Genomic DNA, 27,428 nt, shown 5'->3' with positions numbered 1-27,428 from the left:
GCTGCTTGAGGAAGACATTTTTCCTAGTGATCAATGGTTCAGGGGGTCATTGAACAGTCTCTAATCCCGTGTGACTGAGACGTTATCAGTTTCACAGCGCCTTCCAGCAACCATTCGCCAAGATGGTTGCTGGTTTAATAGGAATGTTAGACTGGGTTTTTCACATGTCTTAAATGGCAGATGATTTATCGCATGGTTAGCAGTCATGTGACCACAAAGTCTTCATAGTTGGAGTGGGAACATAAGGGCAGAGCCATTGGGGGAAACACAAATGGAACAAGAGCTGGGTTACTTTTGGGGCTCTTCTTTATGCACCAGGCAAGCAATATGTATTCAAGTTAGTGGGGATGATCTTTATTCAGTTCTCCCTCAATAAAATTGAAATAGTAACAGGACCAACTCACTTTCTGAGTGGAAAGTAGCAGCAGGTGGGCCTACCTTGGTAGGGATGTAGTAGAATAGTAAAGCAACATAATGTTACGTGCTGAAATTATGAAAAAAGAATGTGTCAACAACGTACAGGTCGATAAAAAGCTCCACTTGGTAACGCGTCAGTAAAATCGTCAGGGCTCTCAAATGTCAAACATTTTCTCTTTCTAGGCTCTGAAGCCGAATACACAATGCTCAAAACTCAGTTTGACATTAAAATGGCAAACACGCGTCTGTCAGCGTTTCAAATTTAACGGTAGTTTGGTGGTAAGTAATCGGGTCTGGTGCTGACCGCGGTGTCGGTGCCTGTTCTGCATGGAAGGGCCTCGGAGAGGAGCCGCAGCCCCAGTCGTGCTAATGGAGAGCGACATGTGCTGCCTTGACCGTGTAAAGTCAGGCCCCAGGGGCCTTTCGCTACGTTAAGTGACACACACGGCTCGCAACTGTCTCCCCCAGATCCTCGTCACAGGAACACTGTGGACTCTGACACCGACCAGTGTGTGCAGACAGGCGGGCAGGGACACAAACACCGCCTTCGACTAAACATGCAAACACACACAAACACACAGGCCTGACAGTTCTGTCCCTGCGGTCTGTCAGGGCTTGTGCCAGGCAGCCTGCGCTTTGTGTTGGAAGCTGTGTGCGTTGCACAAGAGAGGCTCAGCCAGTCAATGGCCGGCAGCTTGGACTCAGCGTGTGTTTTAGATGGGTGTCCAATTAAAAGAGCCTCCACTCTGAACTGTGCCTGCCTAATTAGAAAGGACAGGGTGAGTGAAACCCAGCTCAGGGCGAGCTGGCTGAGCTGAAGTCCGTGAACAGGCGGTTTCAGAGCTGATAGCTTGAGAGAGCCCCCCCTTCGCTCTCTTTCAGCTGTGAGACAGGTTAGACTTTCTTCTGCTGGAAGCTTAGAGGCAGAGAGCTTCTCTTCTCTCCCTGTAACAGGATGAAAAGCACGTCTGTTGAACCAATCTGTGTTGCCTCCCTCCTAGTTTATCATACTTTATCCAGGTTTTAAAGGCTCTTGACTCAAAAACGTAGCACTGCTTATTGAATTGCGGTGGCCTTGGGTCATACTGGCACGAGAACATGAATTTCTATCAAGAGTAGATTAGCTAAGTTCCATAAGCACCGAGAGTGTGCTTATACATAGGAATGGACTACAGGGCTGCTGGTTTTCTGTTTGTGTTCTCTTAACATGTTGTCTGTTTCAGTACACTTAGCAGCACATCTTCTTCCTGAGATATTAAAGGATTTTTACACCACTGGGGAGGATAATGCCAGCATTGCATAGGGAGCATGACTAAAGCCTCACTGTGTGTTTTTATTCTCTGCCTGCCCACCTGTTTTAACACCTACGTGCGCGTCTGTGTTTGTGCAGCGATCCCCTCGGCGCCTCGCAACGTCATATCCAGCGTGAACGAGACCTCTCTGTCCTTGGAGTGGGAGGAGCCCGAGGACACGGGTGGGCGGAGTGACCTCGTCTATAACGTCGTGTGCAAGAAATGCCTCCGAGACCGGAGCCCGTGCACGCGCTGCGATGACAACGTGGACATCGCTCCACGCCGGCTGGGGCTGAGGCAGAGGAAGGTGGTGGTGAGGAACCTGCAGGCTCACACCCGCTACAGCTTCGAGGTGCAAGCTGTCAACGGGGTTTCCGGGAAAAACACAACCCCACCCAGATACTCCATAGTCAACATCACCACCAACCAAGCCGGTTAGTAGAACATCTGTCAGTGACACTGGATGTTTCCACAAGTTCATTCATAGAGTAGCTCCAATCAATACCACTTAGCATCACGATGAAACAGGCTGGTTAGTGAATCCCACGTTCAGTCAATGTCTATGAGTGTCTTAATGAGCTTTTAGGATACAGAGCGGTGCTAACACCAAGAGTAAACATTGCTGAACAAGCTCATTGAAAGCGACAGATGGACAGACTGAGCAGGAGCTCAGCCTTTCTGAGGGTGTTACAGGAAAAGGCAGATAAAATGTAAAATGTACACTATATCGCCAGTGTCAGCATTCAGCCCACTGTCAACCAGGTGTCTTACGTTACATCACTGCCAATGTCACCTTTCAGCATCTCCACTTAATATTTGCAGTGTCATCATCAACCAAACTGCTGAGCGCTTTTCACACGCTGTAATTACTTTCCCAGTTAACCTGCGCTTAATCCACCTTACTGCAGTTTATGGGCCCAGGACAATGGCTGTCAGTTGAGTCTTCTTCAGGCCTCACAAATCAATAAACTGCAGAGCGGTGAAGGTGAATTGCGTCCCACTGTTCTTTAACCGTTCAGGTTGAAGAATTTTGAATAATAATTATCTTACTTGGATGGTTTGTGACTTCAGAAGAGGAAAAATCTTGGCAACTTACTGTGAGGACCCGCCAACTTGGATATGAACACACTTTCCAGTACCAGTGTAATAATATACTGTTCTCTCTGATGTCCACCCACAGCACCTTCAGCAGTGCCAACTGTCCATCTAATGCGCTCCACCTCAGACACGCTCAGCCTGTCGTGGCTGCCCCCGGAGAAACCCAATGGAGTCATCCTGGACTATGAGATTAAATACCACGAGAGGGTAAGCTCTGCCTTTATAGCTGCTGCCTTATGTAGGTCATAGTGGGTGTCTTATTTACTCTGACCAAGATTATATTTTGGACACTGGTGTAATGCTGCGATGGAGGTGGACGTTTATATTATAAGCGTTTATGCAAACTCAGCAACTGGTTGTGGAGATGCTGCATCGCTTGCATTGATCAAATTCCCTAGGGCCATTTTATAAACTCGGATGGCTAAACATCCGAGTATACTGCCACCCCTATATTAAAAGAATAAAGCTCTGCAATGGCTCTGCTAAGTCCAGCGTTTGGTACCAGGCCCATTATTTTTTAAAGCTTTACAGGCAAAAACACCACGGAGCGTTTCTAAGCCTGACAGGGAGAATTTCATGAATATTTCACAGCAGCATCATCTCTCTGTCGTTTAAACCTCCATCTCTGCAATTGTCATGCAAATGTTAGAATTACTCCATTCATGTACACAAAGTGATTTGCATGCATTTGATTAGCTTTGCTGGATGACTTCACATTCAATTGTGGGAAAAGTTGAGGCAGGTCCAATATTTTTCTGGACGGCTCTGAATGTAGAAATGATTGAGCTTCAGAACTTTAATATGCATAGGAATAAATCTTTAGTTAAAAAAAGGATCCAGTAGGTGCTAGGAGTGTTAGCCATAGTTAGCATATTACTTAGTGAGCCGCTGTGCATCAATAAACTAAATCTGTGATTTAAAAGTGTCATTTCTAAAGTGCAGCTTTTATTTTTTTTTCTGTGCTAATGCTGAACACTGCCTTCGCCCTTCAGTTAGAGTAAATACTAAACTGTATTGTAACAGAAGCTCAGTTAGAGCTGTGAACTTCATCTGTGGCGTTTGCTAGCAATAGCTAGTTTGCTAATAGTAGCACCATTAGCCACAGTAGCAGGTTTTTTTGGTTAAACTGGAAAATTTCAAACAATGAATTAAAGATGTGTGCTGCCTGTTATTTTTTGTTCAGCAAGATAATCTGTATAAATGAACACACCTTTTATTATTTTTTTAAGCAAAAATTGAATTAGTTAATGTTATAAACATACTACCACTAATCTCCTGTGTTAAAACATTTCGAGTTTCACTTGTTGGTAGATGTTTACTCTCAGATATGTCATGGGTGTAGCACCGTGATGTTACTTGTTTGTCTTGTGCTCCACTACAGGTTACAGAATACATGCCCCAGAATGTATTTTGTAACGTATTCCGTTACGTTCCTCAATGAAAGTAACGTATTCTGAATACTTTGGATTACTTTATATATTATCAAACTTTTTACAACTACATGAATGTACTATTGCTGTGTGATTTATTACTATTACTGAAGGTTACTTGCCATACCAATACCAACTAGATTTTTAAATCGTGATATAAAATGAGTAACAGTAGGGTGGACATTAGGTAAGGCTGCACTTTTTGCTGCGATCTTGTATTGAAAACTATTCCACGCGTATATAAAAAAGGTCCGCGGCTCCGAACCGTAGTAAAGGCACCTCTGGCTAATACTTCGGATTCCGTGTCGGGCTCGTAGCCGAGAAATAGCTTTACTTTGTTGTCCGGATATACTTTCTAGCAAGAGAGAGGCGTTGCAAGGCTGCTCCAACGGAATTTATTGTTTCGCAGAAAAACACGAACACAGTGTACATTCGAGTCTTAATAGCTTACTTACAACTGGGTTACACTGCCCATGAGGCTACATTCTTTAGGGCTATGCCTGTAACACTCTGCCTATTGCCTTCATGTTAAATAATTTTTTGAACAATAATTTTTAAAAATATTTTTTTTAACATCATTATGCGGGCTGCAAGTAGAGGTGACATGTGCTGCGAGATTGAGACCCAGGCATTAGAGCCTCTGCGTGTTTTGTTTGGGTTTTCACCGGCGTGAAATGACCAGAAATAGAGAGAGGGGACAAAAACAGAGAGAGGACAGCCTAACATATGAAACAAGAAAAGACCGCAGTTTAATCCATTTACTTCAACAAAGTAACTGTATTCTGAATACCACCTTTTTAAACGGTAACTGTAACGGAATACAGTTACTCATATTTTGTATTATACTTTATGCCGGTACATGTATTCCGTTGTTGGGGTAGTAGTGTATTACTCATGACTCATTACATTTCTTAAAAGTAATGCTTTGTGCTATCTAATTACTTGTTGGAGAAAGTAATTTGTTACACTACTTAAACCTGCTACATTAATCCATGTAATAACTTAAAATGCATTATCACATAATTACCACATAAAAACCCGAGGCTACACCTCCATACAGCAACACAAATCCCCATCCTAATGAAGAGACATTAACTTTCTATTAGTTTTTATGCATGAACAAGAAACTAACACCACAAAGCAAAGTTGAAACCTAACCCTAAGAGACTTTAAAGGGATCTCCACAATTGCTACTTTAGAATTATCTATAAGGAGATATCAAGGCTAGAGTGCTGGAAACCCGAATGCTCATCACCGCCTTTGTTACCTGTTGAAGTTCAGGGTCTGGCTGCTGGGCTGTGATCAGCACTTACTCAGCTTTAACATCATTATGGGTTCTTGGCTAGCTTTGTGTTAGCTTACTCTCTGTGCACACACTTCCAAGGAGTCGATGTTGTGTTAGCGTTTGTTGCTGTCTGGGTTACAGTTTGCATTTCACCATCACGATGTTGTCGCTTCATGCAATAAAAAATTTAATTAAAAAATTAATGCCCATACAGGGAGTGCAGAATTATTAGGCAAGTTGTATTTTTGAGGAATAATGTTATTATTGAACAACAACCATGTTCTCAATGAACCCAAAAAACTCATTAATATCAAAGCTGAATGTTTTTGGAAGTAGTTTTTAGTTTGTTTTTAATTTTAGCTATTTTAGGGGGATATCTGTGTGTGCAGGTGACTATTACTGTGCATAATTATTAGGCAACTTAACAAAAAACAAATATATACCCATTTCAATTATTTATTTTTACCAGTGACACCAATATAACATCTCCACATTCACAAATATACATTTCTGACATTCAAAAACAAATCAGCGACCAATATAGCCACCTTTCTTTGCAAGGACACTCAAAAGCCTGCCATCCATGGATTCTGTCAGTGTTTTGATCTGTTCACCATCAACATTGCGTGCAGCAGCAACCACAGCCTCCCAGACACTGTTCAGAGAGGTGTGCTGTTTTCCCTCCTTTTAAATCTCACATTTGATGATGGACCACAGGTTCTCAATGGGGTTCAGATCAGGTGAACAAGGAGGCCATGTCATTAGTTTTTCTTCTTTTATACCCTTTCTTGCCAGCCACGCTGTGGAGTACTTGGACGCGTGAGATGGAGCATTGTCCTGCATGAAAATCATGTTTTTCTTGAAGGATGCAGGCTTCTTCCTGTACCACTGCTTGAAGAAGGTGTCTTCCAGAAACTGGCAGTAGGACTGGGAGTTGAGCTTGACTCCATCCTCAACCCGAAAAGGCCCCACAAGCTCATCTTTGATGATACCAGCCCAAACCAGTACTCCACCTCCACCTTGCTGGCGTCTGAGTCGGACTGGAGCTCTCTGCCCTTTACCAATCCAGCCACGGGCCCATCCATCTGGCCCATCAAGACTCACTCTCATGTCATCAGTCCATAAAACCTTAGAAAAATCAGTCTTGAGATATTTCTTGGCCCAGTCTTGACGTTTCAGCTTGTGTGTCTTGTTCAGTGGTGGTCGTCTTTCAGCCTTTCTTACCTTGGCCATGTCTCTGAGTATTGCACACCTTGTGCTTTTGGGCACTCCAGTGATGTTGCAGCTCTGAAATATGGCCAAACTGGTGGCAAGTGGCATCTTGGCAGCTGCACGCTTGACTTTTCTCAGTTCATGGGCAGTTATTTTGCGCCTTGGTTTTTCCACACGCTTCTTGCGACCCTGTTGACTATTTTGAATAAAACACTTGATTGGTCGATGATCACGCTTCAGAAGCTTTGCAATTTTGAGACTGCTGCATCCCTCTGCAAGATATCTCACTATTTTTGACTTTTCTGAGCCTGTCAAGTCCTTCTTTTGACCCATTTTGCCAAAGGAAAGGACGTTGCCTAATAATTATGCACACCTGATATAGGGTGTTGATGTCATTAGACCACACCCCTTCTCATTACAGAGATGCACATCACCTAATATGCTTAATTGGTAGTAGGCTTTCGAGCCTATACAGCTTGGAGTAAGACAACATGCATGAAGAGGATGATGTGGACAAAATACTCATTTGCCTAATAATTCTGCACTCCCTGTATGTTCAGTCCTCAAAAGCTGTAAACCGCTAGTTACCTCTTCTCTTAACAGTAACTGACGTAGATTTCTTACTGAAACATAGTCTTTCCGGGCAGCTTTGACCTGCCATGTAGTTAAATTTCTTGGGAGAAAAGATATGTGGAAGGTTAAGTGTTAAGAGGGACTTCCAGTCATGTTGTAAGATAGGATGAAGATTTCCCACAGAAGTCTAAATCAAGCTTAAAGTATTACTTTCCAATGCGTCACACCCAAACCCTGGATGTGATACAACAACCAAAAAAATATATGGAAAAATATGCCAGGGCCTTCCTGGACAGACAGGAGAATTGTGGGGGGATGACCAGTGCCCCCCCTGAAACCACCCTTGGTGGCGCCCCTGTCCTGAAGGTTGAAATCGATTGAAAAGAAGATACTTCACAAAAAATTTTCTAGCAATTGCTTTAATCATTAACAGCAGCAGTAAAACAAGAAAAGTCACGATGCAAATCACAAAACATTTTTCACTTTTTAGGTAAAAGCTTCATCAGTGCAGCCTGCAATTTGCATTTTTTGCTGTCTATATGTTGTGTTGCTCTTTTCACAGTCTCACTACAGCTCAGAGTGTAGTTGGACAGTGTTTTTACACGTCTGTCGCTTCAATTTCTAACTACGACTGCAGCAACATAGTAGTGGCCAAAGAAATCGCAAGGAGGCTTTTTCCACCCAGTCATACACAAGTGTTTGTCATTGACCAGCCTGTAGGCCTGCGTGACTGGAACTTGTTCGCTTGACCCTGCATTGTCCAAATGACAGTCAGGTTAGTCAAGTAGTTAGAGGTCATGTGTCTCCAAAATCTCACTATTTTGATGCCATAGTTCGAACAGTGCTAACAGTGCAAACACTAACAAGCTTGTTCAGCAGCTGCTTCTATAAACTGTATTAATGCAACTCCAGTATTCGGTGGATACAGTTATAACAAAGAGGGAAACTATCCACAGAGGCCCAAACTGTTTTGTTTTTTAATGCCAGGCTGTAAACATGTGTTTTTAATGCTGTAAAGTTGGACATTTTGACATGGGTGTCTATGGAGATTGAGTCACTTTTAGAGCAAGCCTCAAGTGGCCATTAAAGAAGCTGTAGTTTTTTTGGCTCCTCTGTGTTGGCTTGGGTTGGTTACAGTTTCAGAATACACAAGAGGGGTATTAACTTGGATTTTTCTATGTTGTAGTACAAAACGTGACTACCACTAAAGCTTGCATTAACTGCAGACCGTATTTCAGTCGTCTCACAGAAAAAGCCCAATAAAAAAAAAAATCTGCTGACTTTCAGATAAAGGAGCCAGGGGAGGAAAATGCTAAGTCATTTTAAAATTTTAAGACCTACTCCTGCTACACTGAATATCAGCACAGGTTTGATTCTTTCTTTATGAGTTCATCTTCAGCTGTATTTGTTTTAAAGAACACTTATCGTCTGAATTTAAAACATAACAGCAATTTTTGTTAAACACCAAGTACTGTGGTCACAAGTGACACTTCCAGGATAATGTTATATACTAAAAAGAACTACAGACTCTTTTACTGCCTACGTAATCACTGTTTACAAACTGTAAAAGGGTCTATAACACTAAAGCTAGAAGAAAATTGCCAATCTTCAGCTAGCAATGGCTCATTTATTAGTAATAAAAAACCAGCTGGTCAGACCAGGGATGTCAAACTCATTTTACAAGCCATGAAATGTATGAGTCAAAAGTCCACAGTGTGTATGTCCTCCTTCACATTCTCCAGCGGACCGGATGAGAGTCTTCGCCAGGCCAATTCTGGCCCCCGTGCCGTATGTTTGCCACGCCTGTAATAGACTAAAGAAAGCAGCAAGAGCAAAACTTATTAGTCTGTTAGAATAAAAAGAAGGACTGGCACATCCACGAATAATGAATTCATCCTTTAATCCCTAGGAAGAAGATTATGACACGACATTTTTTCAAAGTATGATATTAGTTTGTGAAGCTAAGCGAGGATAGAAAGATGGAGACACATAACCCTGCTGCACTAATATTTAATATTTATGTTTTTCCTTCAGGGCCAGGCAATGTCACACACTGTAACTTCCCAGCACAGCTCAGCCAAGGTGGAGGGGCTGCGGGCTGCCACGCCCTACGTGGTGCAGGTCAGAGCACGCACCGTTGCTGGGTATGGACGCTACAGCAACCCCATGGACTTCAGCACCAGCCTCCACAGTACGGACTCGTTCTCTCCCACTTTACCGTCTGTTCCTGATGATCTGCTGCAGCGGTTCTCTTAATGAGGGTTCAGACTTGATAGTTTTTATGGCTGCCCTAATTGGTAGCCATTATGCATGCAGCGCGAGCCACCCTTTAATCTCTCTGCTGTTATGCATTCATTTGTGTGTCTCCGTGGCCCAGGTGACCCTCAGAAGTCCGTGCAGGACCAGCTGCCTCTCATCATCGGCTCGGCGTCCGCGGGTCTGGTGGTCATTGTTGCCTTGGTGGTTATCGCTGTTGTCTGCCTTAAGTAAGTGTTTGATTTTCATTACCGACAGGCTGAACTACATGTTTTCACTTTGTCCGTTAGACTTTGAACAAAGACGCTCATTAAATTTTAACATGCTCTCAGAGGATGTAAACTGTTAGCCGCTACAAATCAGCTCCAAAAGAGGGGAAACAAAGAAAGGAAAAAGCAGATGTAATGCCAGGAGTTTCGTCCTCAGCCTGTGATTATCTGATAGCGCAGTTAGACGTTAGCTTGATTCACTGTACCTGGAAAGCTGGCCAGGGCTGATTATGTCAATGTGACTTTTCTCATGTGCTTCTTGTTTACAGGAAGCAGCGCAGCGGGTCAGAGCTGGAGTACACTGAGAAACTGCAGCAATACAGTAAGTTTATGTGCTGAGCTTGGAAACCGTCTCCTCTGTGCTACTTTTGCTCATGCCAGCACAGTTAGCCCACTGATTCAATCAATTATCCAATCACCTGTTTGAGGCAGGAAAACACTTCCCTGTTGTCTCGGAGGAGGTCCGAGCACACAGATCATCTGAGTTGAAGTAGATACGTGCGCAGCGGGAAATAATTCCACACTGGACGAGGAGGGGCTGCCCACACACTGAAATGTAAAATATTTGTTAATGCAACATTTTTCCGAGGTCTTTGCTTGATGAAATTTCAGTCTGCGGAAAGTCATTTGTTTGGTTTCTATTTTTTCCCCCTGAAACACACATGGCATGAATTGCAAGCTCCCCAATGTGATTCAAGTTCTCCACTTTTCTGTCTGCCTGTGGACGGGATGCTGTCATTTGAAGGCCAAAAATAAAGCAAAATGAATTGTTTGTTAACTATATTTTGTTTTGATAGGTTTGATAGATTCTAATGCAAAACATCAGCCTCGCTGCACAGATCTTAATCAAGGCGCTATCAGTAGGAGAACAGGACTAAGAATCTACTGCTGTGCTGTGAGTCTCTGTCTGAGCACAATAGTGTCACTTGCAGTTATTATAAACTAAACTCAGTGATTCAATTTTACCAAATCACAACAGCAGTCGCCTCAAGGTGCTTTATATTATAAATTAAAGACCCCCCAAATCATACGATGCCCTATGAGCCAGCACTTGGCAACTGCGGGAAGGGAAAACTCCCTTTTAAAAGGAAGAAAATGTCCGGCATACATCTGCCATGACCAGTTGGGAATGAGTGGAGGAAAACAGGATAAAAGACACGCTGTGGAAGAGAGCCAGAGATGAATAACAGCTAATTATTAAATGCTGAGTGGTGGATGCGGTGGCGGTGGCTCTGCCTCCCAGTCTTCTTTTAAATACCGTAGGAACCACAAGCAAACCTTCAGTCTGAGAGAGAAGTGCTCTCAGGATGGCACTATAAGGTCTCTGAAAATAACATGTGGTGTGATTATTAAAACCTTGTATGTGTCGAGAAGGAAATTACACGATTAGGCCTTAAATTTTGACCTGATCCTGGGATTAACTCACATGTGGGCAGATGCCTACAATTTCCTACATCAGTGTAAATGTTCATGTAGGAATTAAGTGGATTTTTCCGTGTTTTATATCTTATGTTCTGTTTTTGTATGTTAGAAATCTTCTCACTGCAGCCATATTTCGATTCACTTATTCAATATGTGGCCACTCTGTAAAAAATGTCCACTCGTGCATCAGAAGAAAAGTCAGACCGATCTTTAGGATTAGGATTTATCCTTTTCATTACACGAATGCTGAATCTCATAGCAGTTCGCCACAAAGTTGTTGAGATGAATCAGTGTGGATTCATCGTCTGGCTTTGCTATCCGTGGATCAAACACAGCATAGCTAGGAACATGTCTTATTTATACTGCAGCATTGATTTCACTCATATTATTCAGCCGTTGCCGTATTCAAAGCTTTGCTTTTAACAGATGAACTCATATGAACGACATTAAAGATGCAGATTTTTTCCATTTTTCTCTATTTTTTAGTTTCTCCGGGGGTCAAAGTGTACATCGACCCTTTCACCTACGAGGACCCCAATGACGCAGTCCACGAGTTTGCCAAAGAAATAGACATCTCCTGTGTAAAAATAGAAGAAGTCATCGGCGCAGGTAAAGAACCCTGATGTTTTTTGTCCAAGTGGACAGAATAATTTACCTTTATTAAACATTTATTTGAGCAAGAGTATGCCATCAAGGCCGGGCACTGCTCTGTTAGAGAGTCCTCTGTGGGAGAGCAAGGTTAGGATTCAGAGTGCACATGAGAGCTGTGGGTGGGAAGGACTTCTCTGTAGCTCTCCGCCCCTCCTTCCTTTATTTCTTTCTTTCTTGTCTTTCCAGCAGCATGTTGTGTCCTAACTTCACCTCAAATGACAGTCTGCTCCCGCTCGTTCAACCTTCCTGTCTTCTCTGTCTTTCCTTCCCTTGTAAACATTTGTACTCAGGCACCAAATGCAAAACCCTCAAGTACCTCGCCCACCCTCTGTCTCCCTGCACCCCTCCCAGGTTGCACACTCGATCTATACCAGTCACTCCCTCTCTCCCCAACATCTTCGACCCCTGACCCCACTAGCGACCCCCGTCTTCTCTTTTCTAATTCTCTCCCACAGTCGAAGTCGACCCTCAACTCACTCCCGAGTCCGACCAGTAACGCTTCCTCTCCCCGCACTCTCCCTGACGCTCTCTTTCCCGCCACCCCTCCTCCCCGTTCATTCCTCTGCTCACTCAACCCCTGCCCACCTCCATCACCCCCCACCCCTCCTCTCGCCACCTCGTTCTCCTCGCTCCAGGTGAATTTGGCGAGGTGTGCCGCGGGCGTCTCAAGCAGGCCGGGCGCAGGGAGATGGTGGTGGCGATCAAGACGCTGAAAGCCGGCTACACCGAGCGTCAGAGGCGGGACTTCCTCGCCGAGGCCTCCATCATGGGTCAGTTCGACCACCCCAACGTGATCCGTCTGGAGGGCGTCCTGACGCGAAGCTGCCCCGTCCTCATCATCACCGAATTCATGGAGAACGGAGCGCTCGATTCCTTCCTCAGGGTAAGCTTGGCGGGAGGCGTGCGCCGCCCAACACCTCTGACAGAAAAAAGATTGCTTTCTGTTTGCATCAAAGCTGAGAGGAACACACACACACACAGTCATTCACGATACCTCTGGGTTATCAGAATGTTTTACTCTCTGTAAAACACCCCGAGGCTCTTTACTTGCTGAGAGATAGAGATTAAATGCGCAATATAACGCCTGGAGACAAGCATAGTGTCTCTGCTTGACGTGACTGAGTGATGCTGACAGGCTCTTCCCGTGCACAAACTCCTGGTGGAAAACTGTCACACACGCAGACCTTTGGATAGGTTTGCTTCGGTGTATTAGAGAGTCTTTGTACCACCGCAGAATACATTAGTGATCAGAGTTTTTGGTTCAGACCACCTACACAAAACGCTGAACAAAGGCGGGATGAGAAATGAGGTGTCACAAGGTACATTTCCAGCTGCGTGGGGACTATTACATGTCATTTACATCCAATAAAATGTGTTTTCTTGCGTGGCTGTACTGTGAAGAAGACTACTGCAGCTTTTTGACTAAATGACAATTCTTCATGCTTGCGATGAATAAATGCTCTGATGCTGGTATTAATAGCAGTTTTCGGGGGATATTGTTAATGATATTGAAGAAAGGCGACACTGACCAGCTTGTCGAGCTGGTTTCGGTGGGTTTGATGCCTGGTGTGATGTCGGTTCTCTCTTAAAGAGAATTCGTCACACAGTTTAAAAAAGTATTGCTCAGTACTTTGTTGAAGCTTGGCTGTGTGCTCAGGGTTGTTGTTGTGTTGGAACATGAGCCTTTGCTCCAGTCTAAGATCCAGAGCGCTCTGGAGCAGGTTATCATCTAGGCTGCATATCTCTGCATTCATCTTACCCTTGATCCTAACTAGTTTGCCACTTCCTGCTTCTGAAAACCTTCCCTACATGCTTCACTGTAGGGATGGTATTAGCCAGGTGATGCTTAGTTTCCTCCAGATGTGATGCTTGGCATTCAAGCCAGGGGTTCGATGTTTGATTCATCAGACCAGAGTATTTTGATTCTCATCGTCTTAAAGCCCTTCGGGTAACCTTCAGTCTCGCCACTCTACCAAACAGGCCTGATTGGTGGAGTGCTGCAGAAAAGGTCCTTCTACCCCAATCGCTCGGACTGGTCAAGTGGCCAGATCTAAGAAGAATTTCAAACTTCTCAATACTTATCAATGCAGTACTTTTAATACTTATGTACATGTTAATATTGTGCATTTCAAACAAAATAAAATAATCAAAAATTTCACTTTTTTCAGTTTTCAGGATGTTAATTGTTAAGCACAATTTGATCTCTTTTTAAAATCGTTCTCAATTCAAAGCCTTTTGGACTTTAGAGTGCTAATATATTTGTTTTAAAAAGAAGCGGTTTGACATGGTCCTCTCTGACTCTGTGAAAGATCTATCGGAGTTTACAAGGATTCATTAATTACCTGAAAACCAGCTGATTTATCAGCAATAAGAATAATAGCTGCAGCTCCACACGAGAGCCCTCACTTCCTTTTCTCGATCAGCGGGGAATTAATCAGTTTTGATAATTATTTGTCGAGATGGAATAAATGATAAATATTCATCAGTCGTAGCTTCTGAGATTTAATCACTCAAAATCTTGTTCCTTTTTTATGTTTAGTCGCTGTGTAACTAATTAATAACATTTATAAATGTTGTCTGAATAAGTAGCTTTACAGAAACCGCTGACATGAGGGGCAAGTTTACCGTCGTATTGGCGATGAACGGCTGGCTCTAGTTGATTTCCACGCTTTTCTCCAACCAGTCGGTAGAGACCGACTTATTCATCTGAACTTAACATGTTTGGTGACACTTTAACGGTTCTTTAAGAGTGGGTTACTGAGCTCAGCTAACCTCGGCAGTGCCAGAAATTAGCGAGCGGGGGCTAGCTGGTTTACATTTCGATACAGGGAAGGGGGCATTGGGCGGTGACAGCCACACTCCAATATGATTGTGACACCACGAATGCTATCAGACCAGAGTGCTGTTAAGCTTGCATTACCCAACATCTAGATCGGACTGATAACACTGATATGATATAAATATGCTGATTTTAGATTGTAAATCTACTAATATATGATGCTGTGTTATTATATATAAAGCATTTCAGCAGGGTATCGGTGATTAAACTCCTGTCCAGCTGCCACATTAAACCGATGTGCACATTAATGAGTCAATAATTTAGGCAAATCATTAAAATACTTTAGATTTACTTTGTGCAGCAGCACTTTTTAAGTACATGAACCTGAAAATAGTGACAAATATCTTCTAAACCTCTTGATGCATGCTCAATCATCCAGGAAAGTAAATCTCCAAAAAGTTGATTCTGTTCATCTGGACGTAGCGTTTTGTGGGAGAAACGTTTCGTCACTCATCTGAGTGACTTCTTCAGTCTCAGCTGACTGCAGGTTTCCCCAATCGTATAAACAGTACATTTGCATAATGACTGAAACCAGTCCACTGAAGGAACAATGGGCTGGGAGGTCAGTTCCTTGATCTTAATTATGCAAATTCTCATGACCATTGATCAACAACCACTGATCAGTGGTCATGAGTACCATTCACAGAGAGTTGGGGAATTAAGGAACTGACCTCCCAGCCCATTGTTCCTCAGTGGGCTGTTTATAAGATTGGAGAAACCTGCAGTCAGCTGAGACTGAAGAAGTCACTCAGATGAGTGACGAAACGTTTCTCCCACAAAACGCTACGTCCAGATGAACAGAATCAACTTTTTGGAGATCTTCTAAACCTGTTCTTTACAGTCTGTTTTTCAGAATCAAAGGCTCTGATTTCTTTTCTTTCTCTCAGTTGCTCAGTTAAAATAACATTTGTTGGTTCTAATCTTAGTTATCAAGTAATCATCTGTATCATTACTGCGGACGATTTCAGATGTTTTTATGTATAAAATCTTTGGGTTTTAGGATATATGTTTTTATTGTATTTCGTCATTTTTATTCGTTTGTCAATCATCAAGCCAACTCGCCGTCTCCTTTCTAAGCATTTTGGACACTTTCACAATTTTCAAGTTAATTTTCAATTTATAAATAATGAACTGATAACGCCAACACTCATTATTTGCAGCTCCACATCTGATAGTGCAGCCTGAGCTTTTTTTTTCCCTCCTTCTCACCCACTCCTCTCAGCCAGCTGTCCTACAGATAACAGAAAAGTGCCTGCTCTGTGCTCTCCTCACCCCCGCTCTCTCGCCAGTGTCACACTGCCTGTGACTCAGAGGAACTCAGAGTCCTGCTCTAACAAGGAAACTATTGAGTTAATGCACACACACACATGTGCACGCACACATGCACAAACTGTCCAAGCGTGTCACCCGCAGTGGAGCTTCAGACTCCCCCCCGGACATGTGGACATATGCACATGTAGAAAACTTTATAGAAACACAGAAATAACACACATGCACTCATGCCACCGTGGCTTTGAAGGCCTGCTATGAATCACGGCTGTTTACACATCCATCCATCCCGGCTTGTTTGCCTGTCAGACTTCATTGGAGTGTGCAGACTACAAGGCAGGATGTTTATGGGTTTGCGATGGCACGTCCTGTGTTCTTTGCTTTCTCATCGCGGAGCCAAAGAAGGAATTGATTATGTCGAGAAAAAAATTCTTATTTTCCCCACCCCTGTGACTCCCTTCGCTCGGATTAGATATTCAGGTCATGAGAGAAAACCTCCCACCGTAGCTTCGTTCAATTTTGCAGAAATTTCAGATCATTTTTTAACTGGTTAATTGATTAGTTTTAGTTCAGCTCCCACACATCAGGGTACACGCGCCTTCGCGAGTCAGGAGCGCTGATTTATTGCGATCTCGAGTATGTGACACGCGTCACAAATGCGGAGAATTGTAAATTAAACCCTGAAAGCCCTCATCTAAGATTACTTTCATGCTTCTCAAATGTTGCACGAGAGGGCAAATCTCTGCTTCTCGAGGACTTTGCCCTTTTTACAAATGATCTTTGAGCAACATGACATAGTGATTTTGTTGACGAGCTGATTTTATTCTCATGTCAACAGGAAGAAGAAAAAGCAAAGCCATGTTCAGCCTTTAACTGCTACTAGTTTGTCAGTCAGTGAATGAGGGGAAAATACCTGCAGTGGTCTGGTTTTGATTGCAGTGTTTTGGCTCCCATTATTATATTGTTTTGTTGAGTCAATGGCGAGCCATACCAGCTTTAGTATGACAGTAAAGACTCTAATTAATCAGCTAATTGGACAGCATGCATGAAAAGGTCAGCTGTCAGTGACTGTCAGCGGGAGCCATGAAGCACTATGACAGATGTCATGTTTACGTGGCCTCGGTGACTGATCTCCTGCCTCTGGTTCTCCTCTTATCTCCCGTACTCGCCCCTATCATCTGTTTCAACACATCTTTTCTCTTTCTCATTTTCCACTCCCTGTTCATTAACCGCCTCCTCTGCTGCACCCTCCCCGCTTCTCCCCCTCTATCTCTGACTGTGTGCATGTGTGTTTTTTTTTCCTTGCTTGCAGCTGAACGACGGGCGCTTCACAATGACACAGCTGGTCGGGATGCTGCGCGGCATCGCTGCAGGCATGAAGTATCTGTCAGACATGAACTATGTTCACCGAGACCTCGCCGCCCGAAATATCCTGGTCAACAGCAACTTGGTCTGCAAGGTCTCCGACTTTGGCCTGTCGCGCTTTCTGGACGACACCTCCGCTGACCCCACTTACACAAGCTCTCTGGTTGGTCAAATACGCATGAATGTGTGTGCCGCTGTGCGTTTGTGTACACTGTGCTTGTTTAATTGGGCGTCTTAATTCGATCCCCACTCACTTGTTTCACATGTACACATAAATGCATGTGTGACTGTTCACGTGTGCCAATATTTACGTTGGCGCACGACACCATCTGTGAAATTTGCATTTGCTGTTTTTTTTTTTTGCATTTGTGTGCTGCTGCTTGTGCCTGCGCTTATAGGATTGGAGTATCTTTCAGAGTGCTGATACCATCCCCCTCTGTCTGTGTGTGCAGGGCGGTAAGATTCCCATTCGGTGGACAGCACCAGAGGCCATTGCCTTCAGGAAGTTCACCTCTGCCAGTGACGTATGGAGCTACGGCATCGTCATGTGGGAGGTGGTCTCCTATGGAGAGCGGCCATACTGGGACATGAGCAACCAGGATGTAAGTCAGCACAAGAGTCTCACGAGAAAACGTATATCTATAGCCTGAAAGCTCATGGAAGGAGTTTCATGTCTAAGTTTAGGGCCGGCTGAGAGTTTCTCCAGGCTGCTGTGGCTTTGATTTCCAGCGTGACATGTTGGACTCGGGCCTGTTCTGCTGTCTTTATCTCCTCACTGCAGATGCTGGTTGCAGCTGCGTGCCTATGTTCTAGTTTTTACCACCTTATTTACGGCCCTGGCCTGCCCACCCCCCTACAAATCCATACTGCAAAGCCTCCCTCCTCACACTTACAAAGGCATACTCAGGATTGGCTTTTTCTCTCCTTCTTCTTTACGTGTGTTGGTACCTGTAGGCTATCTGCACTGCACAGACATTGTAACTGCAGCAGTGAGCTCGAAGGAAAGAAAAAATAAATCTCTTGGTTCCTCCTCCCTGAACAAAGTACTGAAGCAATGTGTACACCTCCACTTCACTCTCTGAGGAATATCTGCTCTGTACTGAGCTTCAAAAAAGCGACTTATAACGCTGATACCAATAAAGCAAAGGAGAAAAAAAAGGATCAGAAATGAAAAATGGCAGTAATGTATGTATAACTTTCACAACAGAACCCACATGCAGTAATGAAAGCATCAAAGTAGAAGCCCACTATTGTTCCCAATAGCCTTTGTGCCACAGTCATCGCTCAATAAGCAACAGAGTCAACAAATACGAGATATAAACAGAAGTACTCGCAGACTTAGAAGCACGACATAAAAATCAAAGAAGAAGCGGCGGGAGACGAGAAGCGCTGCAGAAATGTTTTATTGTTCCCAAATGGAATTTTTTTATTGTTGTGGGGAGTTAAAACCCATACGCAGCTTACGGAGGCAAATGCAGTTGCTAGGCGAACTCGCATCCGTGAGCCAACGTGTTCTTCCTCCAGTTTATTGTTTCTCCCATCAATCATGCCAGTTCTGAAGTGACAAATTTGAGAATATTGTTTTTATAGTTTTGTTAAGACGCTGAAAGAAAGATTGGAATGTGTGACAGCACGAGCTGAGGAACTGTCTAATGCAGGAGATAATACAGGAACTGCCGATTATTCTCACACCACAACAACAAAGGCCAAACAGAATGAGCATAATACGAATGATTCAGAGCCAAATGGTAACACTCTGTAGAGGCGCCACATGAAATTTGCCTAAATCCTTATGCACAGTCTTCTGGGTTGATATTTATTTAGCATAGCAAATTTCAAATGTAATCTTCATTTGAATGTGTTTGTGGCGGAAATGATTATGGACCAGAGTGAGACAGGTTTACAATTATCAGAAAGCTTGCCATAAAATGTGTCCAAATGTATTGATGTTCTTTGTCTTCAAAGGAAATTTAATGATTTCAGAGACCCCTCAACTTTATCCCTTAATGCAATAATTTCTGAAAACTCTAAGATAGGTTTCCATTAAAATTTCTTACAAGTATACAAAGGATGAAGAGTAATAGCTGAAACAAGTTTCAGATTTCTTTAGCAAATGATCAAAAACTTGCAAAACAAATGGTATTCTCCTCTTAAAATGCTAACAGCCTAAACATTTTAAACATTATTATGGTGTATTCTTTCAGTTATCTCTTGTAGTACACTTCTGCATAGTACAAAATACTTTTTGCATAGTACATGAACAGGGTAGTGTTGTTTCAAATCCAAAGACGGCTAGTAATGCGCTTGTTGAAAATGGCGATTGTAGCTAATGACCATTATCAACATTAGCTGCTTCATTTTGCAGAACTTTACAACTCGTCAAGCCTCCGACCCTTTTTTACATCAAAGACCTAATCAAGACACTTCAGCATCCACAAACATCAAATCATGCCACAAGTATAACATTAATACCTGACAAAAACAAAAACAAACCAATGTTAGCTAGCTTGCTAGCTAGCGTTGGCACTAACTAGCTAGCTAACTTTAGTGATGTCGGTGTACCCTCCCACTGGCTGAAAACTGGTTGATGGTCACATTTCTCCTACCTTGGAGACAGCTTGGCAAGCACTGAGGATGAAACATGTTTACACCTTAGTTTTTTACACCATCTTACACTTGTAATAAAACCCTTGTCAGTGGTGACATCAAATATACTATATTATTGCTTTTAGCTTCATTCAGTATTTAGTGGAGACTCAAACAAAATTACCTTACAGATACAAATTTTTGTGACCGTTAAGTTACGTGCACGGTTAAAATTATTTAAGTGCCAGACTTAGACAGACAATTCCAGTATAAACTTTTCTCAACTTAGAGCTGAGTGATTGAAGCGACTACCAATGAGAGTGCAGCATACTGGATATTGTAAATAAATGAGAGGATTACCATTCATCAGTCAGGAGTAAACTGTCAGCTTCAAACTCCCAACTCCCAACTCTTGATCGTGGCTCAAGAGTTGGGAGTTCGCCTTGTAATCAGAAGGTTGCCGGTTCGAGCCCCGGCTTGGACAGTGTCCTTGGGCAAGACACTTCACCCGTTGCCTACTGGTGGTGGTCAGAGGGCCCGGTGGCGCCAGTGTCCGGCAGCCTCGCCTCTGTCAGTGCGCCCCAGGGCAGCTGTGGCTACAATGTAGCTTGCCATCACCAGTGTGTGAATGTGTGTGTGAATGGGTGGATGACTGGATATGTAAAGCGCTTTGGGGTCCTTAGGGACTAGTAAAGCGCTATATAAATACAGGCCATTTACCAAAGTGATGCACAACAAGTGAAACACTCCCTGTGTGGACAAGCCAGTTGTTAAGATTGACTTCCTTTGCCTTCAGGTGATGACAGCAGTAGAGCAGGACTACCGGCTGCCCCCACCCATGGACTGTCCCATGGTGCTGCACCAGCTGATGTTGGAGTGCTGGATGAAGGAGAGAAACCTGAGGCCCAAATTCTCCCGAATCGTCAGCACTTTGGACAAGCTGCTTCGCAACGCCGCAAGCCTCAAGGTGGTGACCAGCACCTACTCAGGGTGAGTCTACAGTTAGGTCCTTGATTTGTTGCAGTGCATATTAAGTTGCATATTAAGGCAAACAGTCAATTCATCTTGGTTTGATTTGTCCAAAGATTTTTTTTTCAGAACTGTGCAGGTTGTTTTAGATTTTTCCCTTACAAAGTTTAATCTGGCCTTCTTGTTTCTTGTGTGTAACCAGTGGTTTGCACTTTGTGAATCCTCTATAGTGATTGAAAAAACTAGTTCAAGGTTGTTGTTTTTTTTTCCTTTTTTCTTTTTGATTTGTTTAGATGTTTTGAAGATGTTTCTGTTAACCATGTAAATAACTCTGCGATCATCCACTTTAGTTCACTTTTGGTCTTGCTGAGCTGACCAGTCTCTTCTTTTCTTTTTAAGAAAGTACCAGATTGTTTTTCAGTGAACTGATGGCTTCCCTCTCTTCCCTCTTAATGAACTTTGTTTATTATGTTTTCTTCATTTACCGTGAAATAACAAGGAGGGAACCGGTCTCACCCGCCTATTAAAACTGATTGCCAGTCAAACGTCCAATTAAAAATGTGGGGCTATGTATAAAAATGGCTGCAATTCCTGAACAGTTCATTCAAATATTTAGTAAAAACCTCTTGAATTAAATCTGAAAGTTTGCTCTTCAAATCTAACTGTATATGCAGGATAAATTTAAAGTAGATGTCCATGTGACATGTCAGAGTCGGGCTGATTTCAGTATGGTTTTTCTGTCGGTTATAGGAAGACAAGTAAGTTCGGTTAAATTTTCTCTTCCATCCAGAGATGGTATAGATCTGTTAGAATCACAGACTTTGATTACCTTGTTGGAAGGCTGGAGGTTTCAGACACTTTCCCACCACCCAGCAAGCACTTTGAGACAGAGTTTTCTCTTTTTCTAGCTAAAGATCAATGTTGAAGTTGAAGTTAATGTTAAAGTAGATGAAGAGAAGTTGCAAAGTGGATGGAGAGTGTTGCTTTTAGAAAAGTGTTGCGTCTCAGTCCTTTGTGGAAAGAGCAAAGCGCTTCACTGTCACCACCTTGGCAAGTTTGCCGCGAGATTTAGCAACTCTTCAGAGAAACTCGCTGAATTTACTTTTCTTGGTAGCTGCTACAGAAAAAATAAATAAAATATCAGTGGATTTCCATGCACAGGAAGTTCTAAACGAGTGTTTGGGGCTGCAAATTTAGAATCCAGCTCGTGTCCGTTTTGAGGATTCCTGGGTCACAGCAGCAGCAGCCAGAGTTTACAGTAAATGCAGAAGCATGGACTCTAATTAGAAATAATACCAGCTGTGTTGTGGCAGACTTGGCACCTGATGTATAACCGAGGCATAAAATGCTTTTGAGGTCTTTCTGCAATAAGAGCAGAAATAGTGCAAACACAAGGAAGCAGTGATGCAATTCCTTCTCTTTCACCTTGTGCGAAATTGTCCTCTGTAATGCATATGACGGCTGTGAAGTGCAGGATGAAGACTGGTGCAGCGCCGCGCCTCTGGGTTGTGGGAATGAGATGTCACAGTAAAGAAAATTATGGCTGGCCTAAGGAAAGGCACAACAGGGTTCATGCTTGTTGGCTTCGGTTTTGTTTTATGCTTTTGGGGGACTTGGAGGATGCCTCTTTGAGCTGAAGGCCTTTGCGAGCAAACAGCGGACTCTGACATTTCCCGTGGACGTGTAAAGATTTCGCTTACTCGTAGGCGCCCGTCTTCGATTTCGAGCTTGTTCTCACTGTTGAATTTTAATGATTAGTACTTCTTTTAAGACGTACCAGATCCCTACATCTTAACCGATGCGTAACGAAACGAGCACACGTCCTCGAGCCCCTGCCTCTGACGTCGGCGATGGCACCCTGTTTCAGAGTCACATGAGGCAGAAATTGTACGCAGAGGATCCAGGTCTGATGCCAGCTTCTTGGCTCACAATTTCACTCTAACGCTGAGCCCCAAGGGCGATTCTTATGCCAGGATTTGGGCTCGGCGAAGCTAATTGTGTGTGGAAATGTAATGGCTGACCTCAGTTTAATTCCCCCTATACTTGGCTGGATGCTGGAATGTAGGTGATAGGACAGACAGCAGCCAGAGCTGCTGATGTGGAAAAGCAGGAGGTGATGAAGTGTGAGTAATAAGGGAGATTGAGGAGAAGCTAAAAGAGAGGAATGTGTTTAATTAGGTTGCTAATGAGCTTTTTAATGCATCAGGGGAGGGTGCACCCAATGCTGTGATGAGCAAATAGGAAGGCAATGGGTGTGTGTGTGTGTGTGTATGCATGTTGTGCTGTTGTTGTGTTCCGATGACATGCCAATGATTAATTTATGGCCTCATCTGTATGCAGCAGCTAGAGATATAGATGGAGAAGGAGCAGGAGGAAGAGGAGGAGAGGGAACGGATCATGTTGTCAGAGCATGATTTAGAGAGCGTCTCCCGTGTTTGCGCGTGCGCGCGCGAGCCGTCGGAACGCTCGCTGCTGCTCACCTGCCATTGGCTGCTCAGTGATGTCGGGGCAGATAACGGAGGGAGAGAGAGGATATGAGATGCGGCGCTATCTGTGGAGTATCTTGTGCCACGAGGGCCTTAAAAACAAGGACACTGGCCGAGGAACAAAGGACACTCGGAGGCTCGCGGGGCTTTTTCCAAGATAGCCGAGAAATGTGTTGAACTTTTATTAAAACTGGAAATGCGATGAATAGATTCAGGCTTGGCATTTGAGTTGGATGCTGTTTATAGCAGATGAATCTCCGGATCAGCAATTTTGAGCTCATTCTCCTGGCGCTGTATTTTTTCATTGTCCATAACCAGGAGATTTAAGTGTATAGACTCTGCAGAATTTAGCTACGCTTGACACCAAGATGGATTAGGCCTTTATCCACCTTCAGCGAGAGCACTTAGTGGCGCGATAATGAGTTGCACCTTTTGTTTAAAGTGGCCGTGAACTTGGCGCTGACCTGTGTGGCTTTGTGTTGGCAGGGACCTGCTGCGGCTGGGAGGAACGCTGCCGGGACACAACAGGAAGAGTCCGGACAACAGTCAGGAAATCATTCGGCAACAGATGAGCCAAACTCTCCCGATCAGGGTGTGAGCTGGAAGGACTAGCTAAAAACTACCTAAAAACTCTTGAGACGAAGAACTGATGTAAAATAAATTTAAAAAAAGAAGAAGAAGTAAATGAAAAGGATGGAAGCTCCGGCGACACAGCGAAAGAGGACCAATCTGGAGATTTCTTTCCCACTGGAGACTCAGTGTCTGTTTAAAGAGAACTCTCCATTCCAGTGTGTGTGTTCATTACTTGACACTTGTGGATTTGTGACTGTTGACATAAAGCCAGACTTCTTATTGCTCCCTCTCAGGTTGTGTTTGCATGTCTGCATGTGTTTTCTGCTGGTTGGGGAATCAGTCTTTTCCTTCTCTTCACCCTCCGACTGAGGACAGGGCGGGCAATTTCATGCAGATGATGCAACAGTGCCAAGATAAAGCAATCGTTTGCTTAAAACCAGCTCAAAGACAGCTGTGGACCATCTCTCCAATCAGCGATTCCTTTTCTTTTTAAAAGAAAAAAAACCCAACCAAATATGTTCATTCATTTTGCAAATTTTATTATTCTTATTTTTTCCTGTAAAACAAGAAAAAAGAACTACACACTTTTCATCCGCTTCCTCTTAAAAACCGTCTTCCGTGTGTAACGGGAGACGTTACAAAACCTGTACAAAGCATCCGAGTCTTCACACCGTCTCTCTCTCGGTCCGAGGGGAGGCGTAGCTGACACTGTGCGGGACACGTCATGTGCATGCCAAAGTGGAAACGTCTTCACGAGAAAAGGATGAATAACGGTCCTCCTTAACTGTTGCTTTGTCGGCATCTTGCTGGATGGGCTTTAATGTCCACGTTTTTTCTTAATCTTGTTTGACTCACGGACGCATTGTTTTGAATGCTAACTTATTATCTGGCGAAGAGGTGATTCCTACCTGGACTTACCTTCTTTTTTTTTTTAATCACTTGTTTTCTGACATAAACAAAGCAGACAGACATGAATGGGTGAATTAGGAATCAATAGTTCTGCTCACACAGAGTACATTACCTTTAAACCCACTGAGCAGACATGTTCAAGGGCCTGTCTTTTCATTTTGTTTTTGGTTGTTGTTGGATTTGGGGATTTTTTTTTCCTCAAATTAAAAGCGCCTGTGGTAATGCTGTGTTGTACATTAAACTCTGGTGTTGCAGGTCAGTGTGAATCTAAAAGGTCGTTATCCAGATGATAGCTTGGTGACCTTAATAGCGACCAGACCTACAAACACGGATGTAAAATCGACCGCTCGCTGGTTCATCTCTCCTCACGTGTTTTCTCCAGCACGCCGGCTCTCAGCGCAGTTTCCTATTAAAACGACTGCCTGTATATAACACTATATTTGTATTAGACCAACCTGCTCGGCATTTACAACTATCTGACCTGACTTTGGCCTCTCTATGACCCTCGTTTATATGCTTGTTTGTTTAATGTTGAGGAGCAGACAAATAGAGGAAAATTACAGTTAAATGGTCATTAAATATCTGAAACTATATGTCACGCTGAAAGAAAATGTGTCTGTTAGGGCAGACTCTTTTTTTTTTTTCCTGTGCAAGTAAAGGTGTATTAGATTGTAAAGAAGAAAAAAATTTGCCAGAAAAACTAGAACAAAAATAAGCATTTCTCTTTCAGTATTTTTACGATAATCATATGCAAATAAATTATTAAATGGATCTCTGGTATTCTCTTTGATTTCTCCGTGGGTTCACTAGGCCGAAGTTCCCGGCCTCCTCTCATCCAGCCGTGGGATGAAACTAGGCGAGAAGCGAGCGTGTTTTACCTCCTCGGTCGGAATATCACAGCGGCTTTGGATGAACTCATTAAGATTTAAGATTAATCAAAGCCCCGTCCGCACAGCTCGCCAATTAGCGAGACCACAGGACTATTCTGGGGATTTTGCAGTCTCTGTTGCTGCTGGAGAGGCTTCAAGGAGGCAAAGTTAATCTGGCTTCACACCAAATGTCAGCGTTATTTGGCTTTAATCTGTCTGCCAGGACACAAACCAGGTCCCTGCGTACTGCCGCGGTTGAGTGAAGCTGTCACCCACTGTTTTTATTGACTGAGAGGAAGCTCGACTGTCGGGGGGTTCATACTTAACCATCTCTGACTCACAGCTCAGGCTGCTGCTGTATGATCAGCCACCAAAGGGAAGACTGCTGCCGTGTTCTCCACATGTTCTCTAATCATCTCTGCAGCTCCCACAGGATGTGCACACAGCAGTCAACACACAGCCCCGTGGCATTTATCAAGTGTGTCAGATTCTCAGGTAGATAAGGTAGATAGATGCTTTGTGGTGGGGTTTTTATGGATACATCAAAAAAGGAAAACAAAGAAATAGAAATGCCCGACCTTGGGGAGCAGTGTTCTGCACACGGGCCTGCAGAGGAGGAAGTCTGTCGGGGGGAAGCTGCATTTGGGGGGGGCCTTGCTTTTAATCACGGTCTCTTGGTTTTCACCGCTACATCTGAGATCTGACACGGTGTCAAAAGTGAGAATTTGCATCCTGTTTATCATCAAAACCTTTGAAGCGTTTCCAGTTTTTGCAGGCCGCTTCAGCCTGCTGCTCACTATAAACCAGCCTTCACGTCCCTTCCAATCACAGCAGAGCTGCTGCGGGGCCCTGATAGACGACGCAGGACGGCAGCAAACCTAAAGGAAAATATCTGGATTTGTTGTACCATCAGCTGAAACGCTTCCTCACAGAGATTTTAATGAGCGTGCTCCGTGGAGGGGAGGGGGGGGGAGCCGAGGAAGCGGTGGCAGGATGACAGGCAGGTTTTTATTTCGCAGGCTGCTCGCTGCTCATCACTAACCCCGACCGTCTGCGGTTCAACATCAAATCGCTGCGTCGCCGCAGCGATCCCAACGATTACTGAAAGATTAACACCAGCCCAGCCGTTATACTGGATGTATATAATCACACGAGAACACCAGCCAAGACAGGACCCACAGAAGACATGAAAATAACACACACACACACAAACACACAGGCTCACTACAAACACGCCCGCGTCGCTCACGCTCAGATCTGCTGGATTGGCAGCGATTAGTCAGATTTAGCTGCATCTACTGCTGTAGCCCTTCTGAATGCAGCAGTCAGTTCTCTTCCAAGCTCAAAGCACTCATTTGCCATCCTGTCCAAAGCAAGTTTAATGCCTCCAATTACAGGGGGTCTGCAAGCAGGCAGATTTGGAGCGAGGCGGCTTGGCAGGAGTGTTTGCTACGCATCAGGGCCTTTTAACAGAGCAGTGATTTGCTGTTGCTTGCTGCTGCTGCTGCTGCTGCTGGTGGTGGTGAAGCCGCCTGCGCCGGCTCATCAATGGAAAACTACCCTCTTTATGGTGAAGCGCATGCAGCACTAAGCCAAAACTGTGAGGAGACGCACACAAAGGACAAAAAAAGAAGACGAAATCTCGGGCTTTTTAACGA

At 43.8% G+C, this 27,428-nt stretch overlaps 1 protein-coding gene across 2 annotated transcripts in view; it reads left to right on the top strand.

Moving 5' to 3' along the window:
• The window catches only part of ephb3a (eph receptor B3a), a 38,533-nt gene extending 12,861 nt beyond the window's left edge, over positions 1-25,672 (top strand). For both annotated transcript variants that reach the window (XM_082512416.1, XM_082512417.1), the window contains 11 exons: positions 1,808-2,143; positions 2,890-3,014; positions 9,342-9,498; positions 9,685-9,793; positions 10,102-10,154; positions 11,741-11,863; positions 12,541-12,788; positions 17,326-17,541; positions 17,831-17,980; positions 20,761-20,954; positions 23,906-25,672. In XM_082512416.1, coding sequence (XP_082368542.1) covers positions 1,808-2,143; positions 2,890-3,014; positions 9,342-9,498; positions 9,685-9,793; positions 10,102-10,154; positions 11,741-11,863; positions 12,541-12,788; positions 17,326-17,541; positions 17,831-17,980; positions 20,761-20,954; positions 23,906-24,017 — 1,823 coding nt within the window. In that variant the 3' untranslated portion in view covers positions 24,018-25,672. The remainder of the gene's footprint in view (positions 1-1,807; positions 2,144-2,889; positions 3,015-9,341; positions 9,499-9,684; positions 9,794-10,101; positions 10,155-11,740; positions 11,864-12,540; positions 12,789-17,325; positions 17,542-17,830; positions 17,981-20,760; positions 20,955-23,905) is intronic.
• The last annotated feature ends 1,756 nt before the right edge of the window (positions 25,673-27,428 follow it).

This window comes from Aulonocara stuartgranti (genome assembly GCF_965226115.1).
Source record: "Aulonocara stuartgranti genome assembly, chromosome: 18".
NCBI lineage: Eukaryota > Metazoa > Chordata > Actinopteri > Cichliformes > Cichlidae > Aulonocara > Aulonocara stuartgranti.
Note: the sequence above shows the minus strand (reverse complement) of the source record. Positions and strands in the feature narration are given on the sequence as shown.